This window comes from Monodelphis domestica, chromosome 7 (genome assembly GCF_027887165.1).
Source record: "Monodelphis domestica isolate mMonDom1 chromosome 7, mMonDom1.pri, whole genome shotgun sequence".
Lineage (NCBI taxonomy): Eukaryota > Metazoa > Chordata > Mammalia > Didelphimorphia > Didelphidae > Monodelphis > Monodelphis domestica.
Window position 1 is genome coordinate 228419711 of NC_077233.1, and position 17008 is coordinate 228436718.

At 35.6% G+C, this 17008-nt stretch overlaps 2 protein-coding genes across 6 annotated transcripts in view; one reads left to right on the top strand and one right to left on the bottom strand.

Annotated features, from left to right (window-relative positions):
* Positions 1 to 17008, bottom strand: part of EIF2AK1 (eukaryotic translation initiation factor 2 alpha kinase 1) — a 40400-nt gene that overhangs the window by 14898 nt on the left and 8494 nt on the right. For 2 of the 4 annotated variants that reach the window (XM_056804356.1, XM_056804355.1), the window contains exons 5-12: positions 16859 to 16958; positions 15797 to 15877; positions 14973 to 15072; positions 14433 to 14496; positions 13002 to 13314; positions 12322 to 12433; positions 8862 to 8962; positions 1748 to 1870 (exon numbers count right to left, since the gene is read on the bottom strand). In XM_056804356.1, the coding sequence (XP_056660334.1) occupies positions 1748 to 1870; positions 8862 to 8962; positions 12322 to 12433; positions 13002 to 13314; positions 14433 to 14496; positions 14973 to 15072; positions 15797 to 15877; positions 16859 to 16958 (994 nt within the window). The remainder of the gene's footprint in view (positions 1 to 1747; positions 1871 to 8861; positions 8963 to 12321; positions 12434 to 13001; positions 13315 to 14432; positions 14497 to 14972; positions 15073 to 15796; positions 15878 to 16858; positions 16959 to 17008) is intronic. The other 2 variants (XM_001377529.4, XM_007498266.3) reach the window with 1 other exon arrangement.
* The window catches only part of ANKRD61 (ankyrin repeat domain 61), a 42953-nt gene that overhangs the window by 525 nt on the left and 25420 nt on the right, over positions 1 to 17008 (top strand). Inside the window, exons 2-3 of one of the 2 annotated variants that reach the window (XM_007498264.3) lie at positions 6055 to 6149; positions 6943 to 8040. In XM_007498264.3, coding sequence (XP_007498326.1) covers positions 6055 to 6149; positions 6943 to 7888 — 1041 coding nt within the window. In that variant the 3' untranslated portion in view covers positions 7889 to 8040. Of the gene's footprint in view, positions 1 to 6054; positions 6150 to 6942; positions 8041 to 17008 lie in introns of those variants that run through there. The other variant, XM_056804360.1, reaches the window with a different exon arrangement.

Consider the following 17008-nt stretch of genomic DNA (forward strand, 5'->3'; position numbering starts at 1 on the left):
CCCATAATCATTACCACCTCATTCTAATCTTTAATCTCTCCCTATGGTTCTTTTGCTGCTCTCTATAAATGCCCAGGTATCATTCATCTTTAAAAACCCTCACCTCACCTCACCTCTCAAGTTACTGACCTAAAATACCTCCTTCCACAAACAAAATCCTAAAAAGATAAAGCTATCTCTACTCATTGTCTTTACTTCCTATTCTCTCCAAATGACTAAGGATCTCTAAATGCTAAATCCAATGGTCTTTCAATGCTTATTTTCTTGACTTTCCCATCACCATCTGACACCCTTTTCTCTGGGTTTTCAGGGCACTGCCCTCTCTTGGTTCTCCATCTCAGCTTTTGCTGAATTGTATGTCATCCATGCCCCACTCTATCACTGCTGGATGTCCTCCTAGGCTCCATCTTGTGCCCTCTTCTCCCTCTATGCTCTCTTGATGACCTCATTAACTTCCATGTAATTCTATTAACTGAGATGATTCCTAGATCCTGTCTATCTTTCACTAAACCCTCTTCCAAGCTCCAGTCTCATACTGCTTATTGGACATTTTTATCTGGATGGCCATAAGAGTCTGAAATTCAAAATATAGACCTTCTTCCCAAGATCCATTCCTCTATTTTTCTGTTAGGGGAACCCCACATGCTGAGTCAATTGTTAAGTCTTGTTGAATTTACCTCCACATCTCTAGCATCCATCATTTTATCTTCTCACAATGCCACCGACCCTGTTCAGACTTTCTTCACCTCTTGCCTAGACTTTTGCACTAGCCTCCTAAATGATCTTTCTGAATTCAGATACTTTACTTCCTGATTTGTCCTCCACCAAGGTGCCAAAGTAATATTTTTAAAGCATAGGCCTAGCCAGGATAGCCGGACTAGATGATCTCTAAAATTCCTTTCAGCTTTACTTAGACCTATTCTATGTTACTCTCTTCCTTCTGAAGCTCCAGTAAGTTCCCTATTGCCTTCAGGATCAAATACAAATTCCTCTTTTTCACAGTTTAAGAACTTCACAACCTGTCTCCAACCTACCTTTCCAGGCTTCTTATACATTATTTCCCTTCATGTTCAATGGTCCAGTCAAACTGGTCTTTTGGATGTCCCTCACATAACATTCCACCTCCATGCCTTTCCTCAAGCTGTCGCCATCTATGGAATTGAGTTTCCTATGCCTTTCAGAAACCTTAATTTCTTTTAAAGTTAAAGTGTCACCTTCTTCATGAGAACTTCCCTCATTTGCCCAGCTGCTGGTGCTTTCCCCTTTTATTTACTTTATAAATACTGATATATCAGGAAGATAGTCAAGCATTTAGAACTTGGAAGGAACTGGTGATAATTACAGTGAATACAAAGAAAGGCAAAAATATGATACCTAATCCTACAATAAGGAGTTTACATTCTAAGGATACAACACTTAATATATAGTCAGTGTAGATGGAACAGTGTAGAAAACTATGAAAGGCCTCCTACATAATGCAGAATTTAAACTGAGTGTTGCAGGAAGTCTGGGAAGCTGGAGAGGTGAGGGAGAATATTTCAAGAATGCCAGTGGTAAAGCATTAAGCATTGTGTGTAAAGAACAGCAAGTAGGCCAGTGTAGCTGGATCCTAGAATAATTAGAGGAGGAAACCCAGAACTATTGGAAGGAGCCAAGTTGTGAAGGACTTTAAATGCCAAACAAATCTGATCTTAGAGGGAAGGGGAAGGTACTAGAGTCTACTGAGTAAGAAGTAACATGGTCTTACTTGCACTTGAAGAAAATCACTTGAGCTGCTGTGTGGAAGATGGATTGGAATGGAGAGAAACCTCAAGCAAGGAGAACCAATTAGAGGGCTATTGGTGATGAGTTTGCCCCAAGTGGTAGCTGTCTGAATGGAGAGAAAAGGATATACGCAAGGGATATTGTAATCACAGAGGCAAAAAGATTTGACCAAATATTGAAAATGTGGAGGTCCTCAGATAAGGGTGGGGAAAGGGAAGCCATGAGGCATTTGGGGAGATGTTAAAAGTTTGGAATAGCAAATGTGGAAATTGGGATGGTCAAACCATTTAGGGAGACACATTCTTTGCTGCAGTGAGGGCCCAGTTAAGAATATGTAATATTACTCTGTAGTGAAGCCAATCAGCTTGGTTTTGTATGGGAATGAAGGTCAACATGAGAATGAATAACAGGGTTAGGAGTGATAAGGCACAGGAAAAGATGAAAGAAGATTATGATTAGATGAAGGACTTTTGGAGCTCATGAACATGTAGAACACTACTTAGTAGTAGAACACTACTTGGGCTCTGTGTAGCTGAAGTGGAATGAAGGAGTAGACCTTGGAAATTGAATAGATATCTGTAAAGATAGGGTTTTTCTTGAAGCAACATAAACATGCTGAGGTCCCTTAGTATAAGTAGTTGGGTGAACCAGGCCCTGAACTCACTGAGGAAAGCAAGGAATATACTGACTCATTTTCCCTACACCCAGGCACATGACAAGGGAGGGCATATGAATAAAAGTGCAACCAGTACTGGAAAGGGTGGGCAAGGATGTGATGCCAATAGGGGAGACTGAAGTTTCAGTAAATGCCACAAGATGGAATAAATAAGAAAGAGAAGGTTTAAGAGGAAAGGAAGTTTGTTAATTATTAAAAGGCATTTCAGAGAACATAGCTGAAGGAGCAAGTCAATCTGGAATGAGATATAGGGATAGGAATAGGGGGTGTGGGGGCAGTGTCAAGCAGGAAATAAGGGAACAAGCAGCTTGGAATGGGAAATGGGGATAGTACATCTGAAGCTAAGAATTCAGAATAACTGGGATGAGTAGAGCGTTGGGATAAGAGTATTCTAATCATTGAGGAATGAATCCAAGTAGAGTAGCAGTAGTTGGAGAAAGGTCCAGTGAGGGATTCAAATGATTTTACTGTCTCAGGTCCTCCCTCATGTCTCACATAAGGCAGAAGCAAGGGGAAAAGTATGGCCTGGGGGATCAGGTCAGGTAGCAGTGTGAGGGTGGCCTGCTAAAGAAGTGGGAAGACGGAGAGAGAAGGGAGGATAAGTCTGGTCCCTGGGATGGCCTCTAAAGCAATGGAGGCTTTCAAGGTTAGTGTCCTGGAGAAGCAGATGGAAAAGATACAAGGATGATAAAGAGCACTGAGTCAGATTAAAAGGGTAGTCTGCATGAGAGGCTAACACAGAGCCATACATATATATGTCAATTTCCCTAAACAATTTAAGTTCCTTGGAAGAGAGAAACTTGTATTTTTGCCTTTGTAAAGTGTTTTACATTAATAAATGCTTGTTAATAAATTGATTTACAAACTGATTGAATCATCTTTATTTATCAGCCCCTTCTCTTCTGTCTAAAAACATACTCATGCTTTTCCCATTGGGGGGGGGGGGAATAAAAACATAGATCACTTACCCCATCCTACTACCTCCTCAAGTTATCCTTCTAAATCTTTGCTCCCACTCAAAATTAGAATCCTAGAGGAAACTGTCTTGTAACTTGTTGCCTCCACTTTCTCCCTCCCTTTCATTCACTTTTCACCCTCCTGAAATCTGGCTTTTATCTAACCATTCAAATGAAACCACTCTTTCCAAAGTTACCTATGATCTCTTAATGGCAAAACCAACAGCTTTTTTCTCAGCTCTCATTTTTTGATTCTCTGAAGTATCTGATCACTTCCTTCTCCTGGGTACCGCTTTCTCTCAAGATTTCATAATACTGCTTTTTCTTGGTACTGACCTACTGGTTCTTAAGGTCTTCTTCCTAATTATAATCCATGTTCTCCCACACCAAATATGGGTATCCTCTAAGGTTGGGACCTTTTTGCTTCCACATTTTCTCTTTTGGTAAGCTCATCAGCTTTCATGGTTTCAATTATCATCTTAAGCAAATTACTCCCAAATCTGTATATCCAGTATCTGTCTGCCCTTTCTCCTTCTTTTCCCCTCAGCTCCAGTCCTGTATTACCATGCCTATATGCCTATTTGCTACCTTGACCTTTGAGAATCTCAAACTTGATTTCTCCAAAACAATTATCTTTTTCCTAGAAATATGCTCCTGTACCTTACAATTTCCCTATTCCATTTCATTCTCAACCTCAGTCATCCTATACTTTTCATTCTCTCTCAGTTCCAAACCAACTGCTAAGCATCATTGCTTCTACCTCCACAACCTCTCTAGCATCTGTTCCTTTCTGTCTTCATGTCACTTACACTAATGTTACCGTTTTCTAATTGGTCTCCCTGCACCCAGTCTCTATCCTCTCTAATCTATCTTCAACACAGCTGCTGAAGGGTTATTTTTAAAGCATGAGTCTGATTATGTAAATATTACTTGTAGAATCAAATACAAACTCCTCTGTTTGCCAATTAAAACCCTTCATTACCTGGCTCCAACCTAATTTCAAAGTTTTATTCTATATATTACTCTCCTTCTTGTAGCCATGGTTTTATCAAATTGGCTTTCTTGCTATTCCTCAAATACAATAATACTCCATCTTTCAATGCCATGTCTTGGCACTGGCTCTCCCCCATTCCTGGAATATCGTGTCTCCTCATTTCTACCTCTTAAGAATATAGTTTCCTTCAAAGCTCAGCTCAAATATTGCCTCCTCCATAAGGCCTTTCCTGATACTGCTCCCCCAAAGATGCTAAGGCCTCTTTCCACCCCTTAAAGTACCTTCTGTAGATTTTGCACCTACTTATATGTGTATATATTACCTATCCCAATATGATTTACACTTCTTAAGGATATGGACTCTTTCATCTTTGCCTTTGTATACCGAGCACCTAGCACAGTGCCTAGAATATAGTAAGTGTTTAAGAAAGCTTGTTGACTCTTCCAGCTGCTAGAAAATACATGTTATTTACTTTATATCAATTACATACACACTTTTCATTTCCCCTAAAAAAATGTAGACCCCTTGAAAGTTTATGCTATTTCATGTTTATCCTAATATATATAGTATCTAGCCTGGCACTTGGTATGGCACATGTTTATCCTTATGTATGATGTATTAGCATTGGCACATTTAATCAATTAATTTTTGCTTAAATGATTCAACCTTGTTATAATTATTATCTTACATTATTTGATCTTATGTGTTCAAATTATGCTCAAAGAGCACAAGATTTAAGATGTTAAATGTCAAAATGACTCAGTGTCACTTATCTCAATTATCTCAATCTATCATAATGATAAATCTCTTGATGACTTATGAAAAAACTCAAAAGCAACTGGCAAGAATAACATTAAAAGTCATTCTTTTAGCCCCAAATAAGTAAGATATGAGAAAATATCTCCCTCAGTTGCAATGCAGAGACAGAAGAAGGCCTTTTCCGATATATTGTTTAGTTTTGCCAAATGGTTTTTTCCCTCCTTTTTAATTCATTGTTAAAGGAGACGATTCAAAGAGGGATACTTTGGGAAATGAAGATGATATAAAAATAAAATATATCAATAATATTTACTTAAAAATAAAGACAAGTCACTTTTTCCTCTGGCTCCACCCAACTTTCCTTATCTTGAAGACAAGCTGTGCATTTCTGCCTACAGTATGTCTAAAAAAAAAACTGTTTATAACTTATTACACAAATATAATTAGCACACAAATAGCTGTACTAATCATACAAAGCACTTAAGCACATACTGTATTTCTGAAACCTACTCAAGTGTGTAGTTTTTGCTGCTGACTATTGATTTTGTCATATCCTTTTAAAAACAAAATTTCTAGTTCCCAACCATTATACCCACTGAGTTTTGAAATTAAACTACTTTAAAGTAATTATCATTTTTGAAGTATAATGTTCAACAGGAAAATAAGCACAGTCCTCAGTTACCTCTACAAATGAATATTTTTTGCAAAATGCAGCCTAGTCTGTACAATTTCAAATTGGAACTATATTGTGGTCATTTAAACTAATAAAAAGAAAGGAATAACTTATTCAATCTAGAACATAGTTGAATTTCAAACAATTCGTAAATAAACCAATTAACCTTTAAAGTGACAAACCATATATCAAAGTAAACTTATTTCCTTTATATATTTTTGCTTATGTGCAGACACAATCTATCATTCCCATTCATCTGGCTGCCAAATACCGAAAAGCACAAAGCTTGCTTTGCTTGCTAGAACATGGCGCTGATCCAGAAAAAAGGTGAGTTATTCCATTAGGTAATAGTTTGTTCATGTAGTCTATCAAAACTCTTCACAAGAATACATTTTCAGGAAGCTCATTGTTTGGGACATGACTTTTTTTTTTCAGTTTTGACTCAATATATACTATATGACTAGCAAGGGTTAAATGTTAATGACTTTTATTACTTCATTAACCTGATGATCAAAAGTAATCTGGGTGCCTAAAAATAAAACACTGTTTATTACAGAATTAAAAGCATGAAGTCAGCTAAAAATAATATATCTGTTGACTGCCTACAGTGTGTTCAACAGTAAAAACCATGGTTCCTGCCCTCAAGAAGCTAATGATCTAGCTGGGTATGCTAAATGAACACACGTAACAAGTAAATATTAAAAACTAAACGATATGATACTAAATGCAACTGGAGTTATTTTTTACTATGAAAGTCTTAACCACACTAATGAACCAAAAGGAATTTTTAAAATATGGTGCCAAAAACTGTGTTTTAGAAGAAAAACATTTATATTTCTCCTTCAAAACACAGAAATGTGAGAGATTATCTTAGTTATAACTTTAGTAATAGGGCTGTGTGGAATTTGTCCTCCCTTCCATCTGGGTCAGCAGGGTGATAAGTGATTAAGAACAGATGGCCTCACTAACTCCAGAATTACTGTGGGTCTTTGGGTCTACCATTCTTTGCCTGTTTCAATTTAAATAATTCTAACTGCCATCACTTAGTACCAGTCCAAATGCCCCCTCTATTTACTAAGTACACATTTTAGAGCTAACTTGTGATCTATACATATTATAGGGACACCAGAGGTCACACCACACTTCATCTCATGCTCCTACATTGGCCAGTTACCCCTGCCACTTGGACAGAACCAGTAAACCGTATTCAGAGAATCCTGGCAGACTTACAGAATCATGCTATAATGTGTCTTCATATATTATGTGAGCACGGAGCTCTGGTTAATGCTCGGGTAGACAACGACTACAAATATTCTCCACTCCACCTGGCCATACGCTATGGTACCTATCCAGTTCTCTCCATTCTAGCCCAGAATGGGGCTCATATGAATGCCACTGATGAATCATGCATGACACCCCTTCACATGGCTGCTGGAATACTGAACAAGGAGATGACCAAAACTCTAATTGCTTGTGGAGCCAATGTAAATCGTACTGTTTCTGCTACTGGGAATACTGCCCTTAAACTAGCAGTATGTGCTGCGTCAGCTAAAGCAGGCAGGTTGTTGGCAGCAGATATAAGCTGTATCCATTTACTCTTAACTAATGGAGCAAAAGTAAATGCCCAGGATCATGAAGGACAAACTGCTATTCATGAAGCATGTTTTGGAGGCAGAGAAGCAATAATTAATCTACTACTTGAATTTGAGGCAGATATTAATATCTTAACAAGAAATGGGGAAGCTCCAATTTTTATGTTTCTTCAGCGCAGATCCAATATAAGAGATACAACACTACTTGACAAGCTCCTTTCTCTCTCTTATCCTCTGAAACTGACCAACAATCAAGGAATTCTACCCACAGGACTTCTACTACCAGAATTTCATCTATTAAAGGAAACCCTAATAAGGTTATCAAAAAAACCTTTATCCTTACAAGTGATCTGTAAAAATAACATCAGAAAGTTTTATGGAGAAAAATATAAACAACATTTAAAACAACTTCTCCCACTGAAGATATGGGACTCTATATATAGTTACTGTGACTTATCCCAGCTCTTGAAATAAAATTCATAATTTCATAGTATTTCAGCAACTCAAAAAGCATCTTCTGTTTAGAAGACAACTATCTGCAGCAACTTGTACATCTCAGGTGTACAAAACATTGATTCTTAAACCTTTTTTCAATAAATAAAAAATGACTTACAGAATTAACTTAATTTCGTTTATAAAGGTGTTTTCCTTTTGAAAATGTATTTTTCATGATGTAGTTAATCTCTATTATAAAGAAGTGCTTAAGCTTTTAAACAAAAAAGTTCAAAAACTTATGATGTCTACTTGAAATATGGATGTATATCACTATGGGTAATTAAAATGTAAAAAACAAAAGAAAAGCAGAATGGTGACTTTTAAAAAGATTTTCCTTTTAATTTAACTCTCAAATACACCCAAATAAATGTGCCTTTGAGATAGATGAATGCATCATCAAATTCTACTTCTGAGGCTACAATGCTATATAGTTCATAAAGCATTTTCACCATAGCCACATTTGCAATTATCATTTATAGTAATGATCATAGGATAATTGATCCAGAAGTGGAAGAGACCAGGGAGATCACCTAAACCAATCTTTCCATTATACAGGTAATGGAATTGGGTTTCCAAGAGGTTAAATGGCAAGCACAAGGTTATACAGGTGGCAGAGCTGGGATTCTAAATCAGGTCCTTTGATGCCAGACCTGGTACTCTTTCCATTTCACCACTGCATATAGGATGACGGAACACTTAGATTCTTTAATAAAACAGAAATGTGGGGTGGAATAGTTTTACTCCTCATTGCCTGATTTTTTTTTCAAACCCAATCTAATTATTTTCAGGTTCCAGGTCTATGATGATATGGAAAGGAAAAACAAAAATCTGAATTAACTGTACATAAATGAACAACAATTTTAAAAGTTTCACTTACTTCAATGAATCCCTAATGTTATGAGCTCTTAAAGAAACTACTGCTTCTTTCAATCCATTAGTTTCTCAAACTTACCTTGAGATCTCTGTGTACCACTCCCATGTTATGTATATAGCATACACCTTCCAATAACTCTTGAAAAATTTTTGTTGCAACACTGCTCATAATATAAGGACCTTGAGGAGTAAAGGTATAAATCACATTTTACTTATTTATTTTTATTCTTATTCAAATAAGCTCTAATATAGTAACACCCTATATTCAGAGTATGTAACATACAACTTTATGCATATATGACATATATCTTCAAGTAACATATGATAACACCATAATAGTTTCAGTCCACTTAAATACTAGCTACAAACCTAAAGTGAAAAAGAACTCTGAGCTACCAAATGTCAAAATGCTAAGCACCAAAGCCAATGAGTTTTATGTAACTAAATTATTTCATAGAAGAAGTCCTTGGGCTTTACCTTGTGGATTACTTACTCCTATTTAATACTTAATGCTAACACGCTTGGCTATATCATTTCCCTGATCACAGATTATAAGCAATTTTGCAAGCCTGTAAAATGAAAATATATAAAAAGCAAGAGCTGTTTGAAGTTGTTTATCTCTCAGTTACTCCTGAAGCCCTGGCTTAAATCTAACTTTCCACTTTATCATTACTATTATTTATTAGGAATTACAGTTCCTCAAACATAACAAGTGTTCTCCGAACACCATGCCTTTCACTGGTTAAGCCTCAGCTTGGGATGCCCTGCTTCTTCTGTCTCTTAGAGCCTGTTTCCTTCTAAACTCAGCTCAAATGTTACATGTAGGATATAGGATTTTCTGATATCTGACAGAATGATGATCATAATTATGTCCTTGAACCACCAAATAAAGGTTATGTCGACATACTCTTTTCAAGAAAACAGGGAAATATATAAGATGGTTTATTACTGTATTATTATCATGGTTTATTACTGTATTATTATTAAGAGTATGTTAACAGGGGGGCAGCTAGGTGGCTCAGTGGATTGAGAGCCAGGCCTAAAGATACAATATCTGGGTTTGAATATGGCCTCAGATACTTCCTAGCTGTGTGACCCTGGGCATGTTACTTAATTCCCATTGCTTAGACCTTAATGTTCTTCTGCCTTGGAACTGTACACAGTATTGATTCTAAGATAGAAGGTAAGGGTTTTAAAAAAAGATTATATTAACAATAGCATGACAATCATAATAAATCAAATTATATGCTTATATATTTTATTACTATTACTATTTAATAACAACAATAATAACTAACATTTCTTTTCTCTTTTTAAGATTTACAAAGCAATTTTCTCTAAATAATCCTACAAGAAACTGCCCACGTTTTTATTCAAAGATGAATTACAAAATGTAAAGTCAGTATCTGAGAGAGGAAAAGACTTCAGAAGTCACTGAACCCCAGCTTTTTATTTTATAGAGGAGGAAGTTGATGTAATTTGGTCAAGACCACACAGCTAGTTAAAGTTAAAACTGAGATTTAAACTCAGTTTTCTTCTCACTCCAAATCTAACACAATTTCCATTTTACCATGTTTAAAAAACCAAAAGAGCATTCATTTGAAGGGTGACTTGGATTATTTAAATAAATTGCTTATTTATATTCCATTCTTTAATGATTCCATATAAAGCAGAAACAACAAATGAATCAAGTTGTTAAAATAATGAAATTCACAATGAATTTATAGACAAATAATTTCCTTATGAAAATAAATCAGTGATTTTTAAAATTCAGGTTTTCCTACCTTAAAAGTTTAGCAGATTATCCACTATCCTATTAAATTACATTCAAATTCCACATTGACCCACAGTTCCATATCACACCAATAATTCAGAGGGTTCTTAACCTGTTTTCTGGCAATCTAGTGAACTACAAATGGACCCCTTCTCAAAATGTTTTTTTAGATATATTAACCACATAGGATTATACAGAAAATAAAGTTCAATTTCAGAGACTCCCTGAAATCTATCCATGGACTCTGGTTTAAGAATCTCTGTTTTAAACTATGAGCATTTCCATACAGATGATAATTCCCTAAAAAAGTTTTATGCTGAAGTCATCACTTCACTATTATAAAGCAAAAAACTCTTGAATATCACCTAATTAATTTGTGCAAATGCCTGAGAACAGACCTTTCTGAAAGAAAAAATTAGCTTGCCCATGTGGGCAATTCTGAATATAGACAAAAAGCCAGACAAAAAATGACATGGGTTGAGCTAATGTGGCAAAACTACCTTTTTCTCTGATTATTTACTAGAATCCAAGGAGTGCTTGAATACTTGTGGGATGGGACCACAAGTCATGCTTTTAAACTTTCATGACTGAATGACAACTTAGCATTTTCACAGTAGAATATAGATATTGATGTTACCAAAAAGATACACTATTTGTACTACTGAAGACTGTTAGAGCCTAAAAATCATGAACTGACAACAATCTAACATCTGGCAATGCCTCTGCTAAATTAGATATTTAGGTATTTTTGCTTAATTGTTTTTGAATTGAAAGCAAAGAACTTTCAGTTTGGAAAGGAGAAAATTACCATAAAGGACTAGGATGAAAAAAAAAGTATCAGTAAAAACTATTTTTAAAAATAGTCATCTAAGAGTTTGGAAAATCTGATCAATGTTAATTATACATTCTTACAGAGACCCCAAATTCTAACACTATTAGGTAAGATAATCAAAAAGGAGAGTAGCTCTGCCAAATTAGCTCAACCAGTCCTTCAATGAATTATGATTTAATATTATGCTCCCAGACTTTATGGAGGTTATTTTGTGAAACATTCATTTGAATATGATCTCTGTCTTTTGCCAAACTAGAGCAAAAAACCTTATCTAGTAATGTATTTAATAGGCCTCTCATGATTAACTCTAAGTTCAGTTCCAAGAAAAAGTTTACTTTGCAGTTAGATTTCCTTGGTTTTTTTTGTTGTGATTTTTTTGGGTTGTTTTTTTTAAGGTCTGACAACTGAAATTACAGAACTAAATGAACTGGTTTCTTCTTTTGTTAGCTGTTAGGGAATCCAGAGTCAAGTTTTCTGCCCAACTACAACAATTAATCCAACAAAAATTCATTCTGATCTTTTAACTAGTCTGTCTTCTATCTTTATCCTTAGTTATCTTATCTCAAATTATGTTTAATTTTGTGAGCTGCTTCAAATGGTTTTTGGAAATAGAGCATAAATCTGTAATAAATAAATCCATACAGAAGTAAACTAGAACACTTGAAAATTCATATTTTTTAGAAAAATTTGAAGTTTTTCCAATCTTGAGTCATTAACTAAACAATACGATATTACTCTAAAAGACAGATTAAAAAATCTCATTTAGACCACAGGAAAAGTATTGATATAAAAATACACATTTCTATTTCTAACGTCTGAAATTTATACGGAATGTAATAATATATGAACTTTTTTAAAAAGGAAAGTAAACAAAATAATTTACTGATTTTCATCTTTCAACACCGATATTTTGGCAATAAATATAAAACTTACAGGAAGGTTCATCTACAGATGAGCCCTTATTTTTATTTCGATCAGTAATCCAGTCCCAAAGGGAGATTTCACATAGTTGCATCTGTATATGGAGCATCAGATGATATCTCACCTAAAGAATCAAATAATGATACAATGCTTCATGATTTACTAGGAACTGTCATTTGAATAGTTTTAGATCTGCTGAGTAATCAAAGCTGAAGAGGTTTTAAAACTAAAATCAGAGATCTTAAAAAGAGATCTGGGGGCAGCTGGGTAGCTCAGTGGATTGAGAGCCAGGCATAGAAACAGGAGATCCTAGGTTCAAATCTGGCCTCAGACACTTCCCAGCTGTGTGACCCTGGGCAAGTCACTTGACCCCCATTGCCTAGCCCTTACCACTCTTCTGCCTTGGAACCAATACACAGTACTGATTCTAAGAAGGTAAGGGTTAAAAAAAAAAAGAGTTTTGCTTCTTCTGTTTCCATTCACTGGATATGCCAAAGTCTATAATTATCTGGCTTTTTCACACACTGTACATAATTATTTTTAAGAAATCACAAACTAAATTCAAGGTCTAAAAGCCAAGCCTCTGGTCCAAGTTATTTACTCAAAACTATCTTTTTTATTAACATCCGCAATCCCTTTTATCATCACAATTATTATATAGAAGACTGATAGGGTAGGGATAACCTACTTACCTCAGTCTGCCCAAGCAAGGCTATATTTTCTTCACAAGATTCTTCAGAGGATGTAAAGTTCTCCTCCAGGTATGAATTATTCTCTTGTAGCACATGATGGTTAACAAGTGATGTAGTAGATGCATTAACTAAGCAATTTTCTGATGATTCATATTCACTGCCATCTCTTGTGATCAAATCAGTATAGTTTACTAATTTGTTATTCTGATTGTCAACCCAAGTTTCTGCAAGGGATTTTTCTTTTTCTGAGTTTAAATCAGCAAAAATAATGGATGAGCTACTACTTTCATCACTTTGAACAGGATACTGCTCTCTAAAGTAAAAGGGGGAAAAAAAAGAAAGACAATGTAAAATAAATGTGAGAAAAGACTGTGTAACAGATAGTGCCCCCAGTCAGACGTCTCTAGTCACAATTGCTATTTAAATACTGATAGGGGATATCTGACAGACGAAAATAATTTACATTTTAGAATAGAACTAAAAAGGAAGGTGTAGCAGTCCAGCCCATAGGTATTATGGAGAGACAAGGATTGTGAGTGAGCACATGGCCATCCTGTGCATGGCAATGAGCTCTATTCCCAGCGTGGCTGTAGTTTAGGCGCGAAACCTTGCTTCTCCTGTCTCACTCACCTGAGGATAATAACCCCACCTTCACCTTGTCATAATTTGCAATTATCCAATGGCAATACACTAGGTAACTCATCCATATGTATTGAGGCATCATGTAACTGAAGCAAGGTTTCGCGCCTAAACTACAGCCACGCTGGGAATAGAGCTCATTGCCATGCACAGGATGGCCATGTGCTCACTCACAATCCTTGTCTCTCCATTGTATTGAGCTCATTTGTATATCAAAGAGAATAAAAGAAATGGGACACAGGAAGTGGACAGGTTTGCAAAGGAGCAACTTCTCCCCTTTCTCTCTCCTCTCTATCTTTCTCCCTCAGGCCTGGCCCTTCGGTCAGGCCTTCCTGTCTCTCTCTCTTTTCCAATGCTAATACCTAGAGTTATCTACCTCCTTTAGTTTCTAATCTCCTTTCCTTCTGAGCTAGCCTTATCCTCTGACCAGTGCAGTGTTAAATTGAGATCATTGGATGGAATAGACTGGATAGTAACTCCCAGTGGTTGGAGCAGGCTGTGGCTCCCAAATATCAATAATTTATTACTGACTCGTTTATTTACATCTCTAAAGCCGGCTCGTTCACACCCTTCGCGGAATCCAAAACTTCTATCCTGTTACTATCTTCCTTCCTTGAAACCTCTCGAGGGCCAGGAGGTTTTAGAAGGGAAGGCTTCATTAAGGTACTACTACTTGGTTCCTAATAGTAAAAAAATAATAGTGACAATGGGCAATACCTGACATATTTACATATTTTTGGAAGTAAGTACTCTACCCATTCACCTGATCAAAATATTTAACCCTTTTAATACCTGTCCTCTGTCTCATCAGATACCAGCTGGAGAGATGGCAACTTGACCATAGAAAGTCTCTTATCTGTTGGTTAAAAAATAAAAATAAAATACACAGAGAAATGTAGTCTCAAAAAGATCTTGAATTTAAAAAAGCATACAGGACCATACATTTGCAGCTGTAAGGGATTATAAAAACCATCCAACCTAACACCTTCATTTTACAAATGAGAAATTTGAGGTCCAGAGATCAAGCAGCCTTGCCTAAGTTCACAAAGGCAATACAAAATAACAAGTCTAGGATTCAAATGCAGGCCCTGTCAAAGCAAATCTGGTCATCTTTCCATCACACCTTTCTGCATTACATTAGAGGTTTTTGCTTTGCTCAAACTTGAAGTGAAAAAAAAATTCATTCACAAAGCTCAATTTACCAAATTATTGCTAAAAATAAGGCAAAAATGTTCATTTACAGTTGTGAAAATAGTACAGCATTAAAAAAGCCACACTTTTAGGAAGTGACCCAAAGAAAATCTTTAACTGTTACATCAAATAAATGTTCACCTTGTGGCTGGGCTGAATGAACATGCTCTATCCAAGCTGTGTGATAACCTACAATGTTAGGATGTTGCAGACCCGCCAGCACCTTCACCTCCCGCAGTACCTGAAAAAGAAAATTGATAAGATTGGGCTTTAAACAGTTTCTTAAAAGTTCAAAGCATCAACTACTATTTATTCTAGGAAAAAACATATGAAACTTTTAGTGATTTTGGAATCCTAATACCTGCAGTAACTGGAAAATTTTTTCTGCATTCTATCATGAAAAGGAGATAAATGGCAAGTTTTAATGGACATAACAAATATTATCTTCTATCTGTATATTATTCGAATTACTTTCATATAGTCTTCTCTGGTATCGTTAATCCTTTGAGATAAGGTAGGAGAGTTCAGCATTACTCATCCCCATCTTACATGTTGGGAAACCAAAACAATAAGGATAAATGACTAGTCTAATGCTATGCAGCAAATCAGTGGGGAAATTTCTGGAGCTGAACCCATCTTGAAATATCTACTGCTAAGCTCTTTGACAATATGCTGCATCCCTTTATTACAAAGTAATAAAATGACATTAGAATTTTTTTTTTATTTTCTAGTCATGACATTGAAGCACTGCTATATCATGAACTGCCTTCTAAATCTTTAAAAAATTAAACTGTGTTCTGTAGAGTTTAGTGTTAAAAGTATTTTATCAAAGTATTTGAAAACTGATCATTATGTCTATTATAAAATCAATTTGTACATATATAGACTATATATGTGCATATATAATTAGCTCAATTAGAAGATTAAATTATACAGTGTTTTTCAAGAGGCTTAAAAATTCATACCTTCATACAATCCTTTCTAGTGGCTTTCTTGATCAGAATTTTTTTTATTGCATAAAACTGCCTATCTAATTTGTTCTTGACCTGAAATTTACAGAAAAGATGAAAATTATCATATGTAAATGACACAAATACATTTATATATTTTGGAGAATTCAAACTTTCACAATAGGGTGAATCCAAATTTTAATTCTCCACCTAATTTTTTTAGCCTATTTTAGGCTCTGTGTTCTAGAAGAAGTACGAAAATTCAGAACTGGAGCTGGTGCATTTCATGGTAATGAACGCTTTTCATGAATCCATTCAACTCAACATATATTTACTTGAAATTTTAATTTCAAAGGGAGTGGGGGGGGGAGGAAAAAATCAAGACACATTTCATGGAGAGGGTGGCACTAGAGTTTGGCCTAAGAATGAATTGAGATTCCCAAGTACTTGAAGCTTAGAAGCATATGACTTAAGAAGTTCCTTAGGAGGAACCTTGAAATTCCATCTAATCCAATGCCTTCATTTGACAGTTAGACTCCAAAAGGTTAAAGTGATACCTCTCCAAGTTAACAGTTAAGTGACAGAGATAGTCCTGATGCACAAAGAGCCCCTTCAGTCACATCAAGCTACCCCTCCTTCCAGACTTCAAAAATGGTTACAAATACAGTCTCAGGAAGAGAGGCTCTAAGCCCAAAATAGCAAGGTACTGAAATTAGAGAACCCTGTTAGAAAATCACAAATTAATATCATCTATGCTGTACTGTTATTTTATTTATTTTGTTAAATATTTCCCAATTACATTTTCATTTGGTTAGAATATTGCAGCTGTATGTGGAACAATATGTGGGACAGCTGCAATATTCTGAATGAAATGAACAAAATCTAAGGATGCTACCTGAAAAAATGAACCTGGGCAAAAGGAATCTCAATTCAAATTATTTAATTTCATCCAACAAATTTAACTGTCAGTATATTATGGATCTTAACAAGGTCCTAATTCAAATTACTTTTGGAGGCTTCAATTTGAGTGTGCACTTTTAATAAAGATGTTATGAATTACTCTCAAAATTTAATCACCTTATATACTTTCCCATACCCGCCCTTTCCTAGGACAGCAACTTCCTCAAATTCATTTAAATAACGAGATGTCTGTGCTTCAAAGATCACCTCTTTTGCTCTATTAAAAAAAAAAAGCAAATTAATGTTAGATATATGCTTGTACTGTTC